The sequence below is a fragment of the Bidens hawaiensis genome, unplaced genomic scaffold, assembly GCF_021521415.1.
Source record: "Bidens hawaiensis isolate Kalapana, Puna unplaced genomic scaffold, B.hawaiensis_p1.1 tig00025120_1, whole genome shotgun sequence".
NCBI lineage: Eukaryota > Viridiplantae > Streptophyta > Magnoliopsida > Asterales > Asteraceae > Bidens > Bidens hawaiensis.
Window position 1 is genome coordinate 56745 of NW_027493994.1, and position 5529 is coordinate 62273.

Consider the following 5529-nt stretch of genomic DNA (forward strand, 5'->3'; position numbering starts at 1 on the left):
CCAAGGCGAGAAGCGACCTAAGGCGAGGGCCTTTTCGCTTTAGGCTAGTCAAGGCGAGCAATGTTCAAAAGGCGAGCCTGAGGCGAGCTTTTTAGGCAAAAAGCGACCTAAAGCAAAGGTGAGGCGCTCGCCTTTCGTACGCAAGTGGTTTTTAAGCATCTAAATGTTGTGTAATATGATTTTTAGGTTGTATGTGTAGGTAGCGTATATATTAAATCATATATAATGATTAAATATAGCTACATTATGAGTCAAGATGCTAAAAGCTCTCGATTTTGCGTCTGGCGCTTAACGCTTCTGTTTTAAACCCAATCGCTTTTCTTCGCCTCTCGCTTTTTAAAACCAAGGCTTCAACTCATTATTTTTAGTTGAACCTCCTCTAATACCGAGTCAGACACATTGAAAAACAGCTATACTTGGTTTACCTAACTCTTGAACCCAAATCCAATCATCTCTAGTCTTGATTCTGATGTCAAAGATGTTTTTCGTTTATTTGATTTCTTTTTCAATCGAAAATATGCGTATTATGAATGTGATTAACACTTGTGCTTTTTAGTTCTCTAATTTGATTTTTGTATTAGCTATTTAGACACAAGGACACACTAATATCAGGAACCATCACCTTCCTTCAAGTGCTAGTGATTAAATTGGCTGTAGCATTCAATCAATAGTTTAATATTATACGCCTCAAACTCCTCCCCCACCAGAAGGTTTTGTTGTTGCACAACCATGGGAAGGTTTGGTTGTTACACAACCTAGGGGAGATTGTTTGTATCCACGATTTTGGAAGGTTGACTATGCCTATATACTTTTATTGTTCATATTGGAGATTGGTTACTCGATTGGATAGATATGCGGTTGATGGAAGTTACTCAAAACTGGAGTGATAAAAGGTGGAGAAATGTAAATCGTCATCTTTTAGGTGTATTACAAAGATATCAGTGTTTTCAATTTCCCCATGATTTCTTGATTGTATTTACTACTGGCAAAACTCCAAACACTACAATCATAACATTGTCAATGCATGGGTGCTTGTTTATATGACGATGGAGAGGTTGGTTAAAAAAAATCCCTTTGTGATTGCAAATAGCGTTGAAGGGCCCGTGCTAATTATATCTACCGAACAAGCGTCGAATTATATAAATGGTGTTGTTCTTGGTGTTGTTATGTGATAACCGTATTAGCCTACAATCATTATTTAAGGTGTTTTATAACACCATATTTAAGTTGTGTCGTTCTAATTTGTTACGTGTAATATTAGTTTAGTTAATTATAATGCTATTATTTTTGTTTTATTATTTTCATTCTTTAATTAGTTTATAGTCTTATAAAAGCTGTATATTGTTATAATAACCGGCTCTTCAACATCCTCAATTACTGCCAGCTACAGCCTCCACCAACAGCGCGAGGCTAGAACCGTAATTCAATAAATCAAACAGACTATTCAATTTCAAAACGAAATATAAACACAAAACTTAATAGCAAAATCACAATCAACCTAAAATAAGAACCACGCATAAAGTTTTCAAGAGATTTGGAGGAAGAAACCTTAATCTAGTTGTACGAGGTGCCCTCCATATGTTGTGCCAGTGAATCGCCGATTCGCCAATGCCCTAGATTGAAGATGATTGCCAAATTCCAATTGGATTGAGACGGTAGATGGAAGGGAAGCATATGTATAAGCCAATATGTCTGTCTAGCTGTAACCTATTGCCAAGGTAATTAATCGGGTATGTGTATTGTTAACAGCCACGCCACGATGAATTCACTGCAGCCTTTAATTGGATTGATTGAAATTGAAGGTTAAGGTCACCTAATGATAAATTGTAACATTCACCTGACCTCAGAAATTGACTCAGCAGAACCATTAATTGATTGTCGGTTTTCAATCGACTGAAATTTGGGCATTCAATGGAAGCAGCGGGAACGTCGCCGGAGGATAGTTTGTAACCGTTGAACTGAAGGAAAGTACGCCGCCGATGAAGGGAGAATTAATTATTACGGCGTCTCCCCTTGGATGGTTAAATGACCAATTTGTCCATCTAATATGTTTTATATGTAATAATAATAATAATAATAATAATAATAATAATAAAAGAGGTAAATAAATATAATAAAGCACAGCTAAGAGATAATTAACCATAATAAAACACAATAAGTATACAAATCAGCATTTAATAAAAAGAGATAATAATTTTTAATCTTTAATTAGTTTATAGTTTTTAATTAGTTTATAGTCCTATAGGAGCCGTATATTTTTATAATAAAAATGATAAAATAGATAATTAAACATAATAAAGAGAGAACTAAATATAATAAAACACAATTAAGAGATAACTAAACAAAATAAACATGCAAAGCAACATTTAATAAAAGAGATAATTAAACCCTGCTCGTCATCATAATCATCTTCTACATTAGTTTCGATAACTGTGGGGTTTTTAAGTTCGATAACCAGTGGGTTTTCCTGTAAAAGCCTTGTCCTCAAAAGTGTTCTCGTCAACATCATTACCATTGTAACAACCACATGGGTCGTCCAAAGAAAGGATTTGTTATTCAAGTCATAGCACTGAAAAAAGGTTGATTCTTCGGCTTGCCATCGTAAATTGAAAGATTTTGAAGTGTAGGAAGATAAAATTAGAGTATAGCTATATGTAAACAGAGCCGTCTCTAGAGCTAGCGAAATGAAGCTAGGGCTTTAGGCCCTAACTTTCAAAGGCTTCCAATTTGCAAATCAAAATTAATAATTATACATTTGTAATTTGGGATTTGGATTAATGTGTGTGATTTGAGCGGCGCTTAAACTTAATTGAGTTTGTGAAGGTGTGGTTTGAGCGGCGTTCAAACTTATTTGCAAAAATTGATAACGCCTTAATTTATATGGAGGGAAAACAAGATAATATTTTTCTTATAAAAAGACCTCGTTTTTAAATATCGTTTTAGTGGGCCAAGTATGTAAATGAGGCTTTCAAGATACATGCAGCAAATTTTTAGTCGTTTGAAAAAAATCACCATTAAAAAAAGATCCATTAGCAGGATCCGTTTGAAATTTCATGAGTCGTAAGACAATATAGGATTTGTATAACCATACAACTCATATAACCTTATACGATTCGTATGAAAACATGGTCAATTGACATATCTGACATCTTTGGTACGGTGTAAGGTGCGGAAAAGACATACGAGTCGTATAGCCATATGACTCATGTAAATGGTGTTAGACGGTGTCTTGTGAGGGGGGGGGGGGGGGGGCAAGTGTCCGAATATTAGGACCATTTTAACTTTTATTCCATTGAACTTTGATAATGAAGAGTACGTATTCGAATTCTAGTGGGAATCTTATTCGATCTTTGATTCAAAACCAAAACAAAAGGTACAGGTATAAAGCTTTTCTTTTCTGGTCGAGAAGTAATGGCAAAGAATATGATTCCAAAATAAAACCAAACGACAAATCAATATAAAACATCAAAGGAAAACATAAAGTATTACACACATCATCTCTCTCTATATAAATATTCACCGATATTTATTACATGAAAATAAAACTATGAACAAACAAATATCTATAAAAAAAAGATAAAACTCAATCATCAACAATCATCACAAACGTAACCCTGATCATCTTTGCTTGCTCTAGAAACATGCATCCAACACGCAACAGCAACACAAAGCAGCACAACTGCAAACAACACATAAACATTTCATTTATTAATTTCATAATATGATCATATATCACTTGCAAAACCTAAATAATGCCAAACCCTAATTAAAAAAAATAAAAAAACATTTTACAAAAATAATTACCATCCTTTCCAGAAGCCATCACCCCTGCTCTGAGTTTCTACCGGAGCCTGATTTTCAGATTTCGTAACTCCGTCCCTAGTCGGATATCCCACGGGTGGTGGTGCCGCCACGTATGAAGCTCCTTGTGTTGTAGGAGGATAAGCAACTGCATGATTATCAATTTAAACCAAATTAAATAAATATTGATAACTAATCAACTACCAGATTAGAACCCGCTTCATACACATGAGGGAAAATATTAATACATAAAAATCTTAAAAGACATATGTACATCTTAGGAAACTCACCTGGAATCTCGTTTTGATTGAAGTGACTCATGATTCTGGAGTTTGGTTAAGATTGAAGACTGGAGACAAAGATTTGAATTGTGATCTTCTAAGTTGTTGTGTGCTAATGATGGAATTGAGGAAGGTGTTGTAGGTATATATATATATATAGAGGGATATATAGAGGAAGGTTTTATGTGTCAAATTCGTTAAAACCAAAACACGTCGTCAAAGTGACAACAAAACACGGGATTATGTCAACCTTTTTCTTTTTCTTTTCTCACATAGATATTCACGCGTTATGACTTATGTGGCAAATAATTATATTTTCAAATAATAACATTCTTTGTGTTTTTTTATCAAATTTATTTATTTGTATTATTTATGAAGAAGAAGAAGATGATGATCATCAGAACAGAATATATCAGACGGTTGTTAGTTATAAATATTAGTAAAAAGGGATTTTTTTTTTAAATACAAGTAAGCATATAAAATTAGTGTTCATACTTCATACACCCTTCTGGAATGCGATACACGTGTGCCTAGATGTGACTCGTTCCTTTCTTTTTAATTAAATCACGAAATAGAAATAATAATAAACTCCAAAAATTGGAAACTCTTCATTGATGGAATATCTACCGATTCGAATTCATATTTTAGTAGCTTTTATTATTTGTGTAAAATTTAAAGTTTTCTAATATGTATCTTTCTTGTTTAGTAAAATAGTTGTTTAGTATAAATAGGATTAAATGTTATTTACTTTTTTAGTTTTTGATTGAATTTCAATTGAAGAGAACTTTGTTCTTTGAACCTTTAGTTCGGTTTTATCGTCTTTGATTATCATGAGTCTCTCGAGCCATTGATCCGTATTATTCGGAAGATGAACCCAGTCTTGATGAAGATGGAGTTGATTTCCATGATAACAAGCATTATGGGGAGGAGGAGGAGAATCATTCTGTTGCAAATTTTATCTATGAATCGCCGCCTGTTTTTGATAACTACTGTGACGAGGAAGAATACACGATGGCAAACGATGAAGGTTTGAGTGGAAAACACTAAACCAGACGAGGGACTATGCGCGAACGGTTATTTTTGGCGGTGAGTTCTTAATGGGCATCACGACCATCAATGGTGGTTTTGCAATGGACACTGGTGGCGAGGTGTTGACTACCGGTGGTGATGAGTTGGTTGAAGGTGCTTTGTTTTTGGAAGTTCCAGATTTTCAGCCATCAATTACGAAAGTTGATTTCCAGAAGGTAACTGAAACTGATATTCAATTTGGAGAAAAAAATGCTTTTATTTACGATAATGATCACCATCCATATTTGGATGACATTCAACCACGTGGGCCTCCCAACTACATGGAATCTTCAAATAGCAATGAAGTCTACGTGGGATTATGTCTTAAAACTCTGGCTCAACAAAATGCATATAATATTTCTAATGGTGGGTTTCATAT

At 34.2% G+C, this 5529-nt stretch overlaps 1 protein-coding gene across 1 annotated transcript; it reads right to left on the reverse strand.

Moving 5' to 3' along the window:
* Window positions 1-3545: 3545 nt before the first annotated feature.
* On the reverse strand, window positions 3546-4235 carry LOC143570854 (protein CYSTEINE-RICH TRANSMEMBRANE MODULE 9-like). The gene is made up of 3 exons (XM_077056394.1): window positions 4092-4235; window positions 3805-3949; window positions 3546-3679 (listed from the first exon to the last, which is right to left on the reverse strand). Exons 1-3 carry the CDS (start codon window positions 4120-4122, stop codon window positions 3634-3636), a joined length of 222 nt encoding a protein of 73 aa, XP_076912509.1. The 5' UTR covers window positions 4123-4235; the 3' UTR covers window positions 3546-3633.
* Window positions 4236-5529: the final 1294 nt, after the last annotated feature.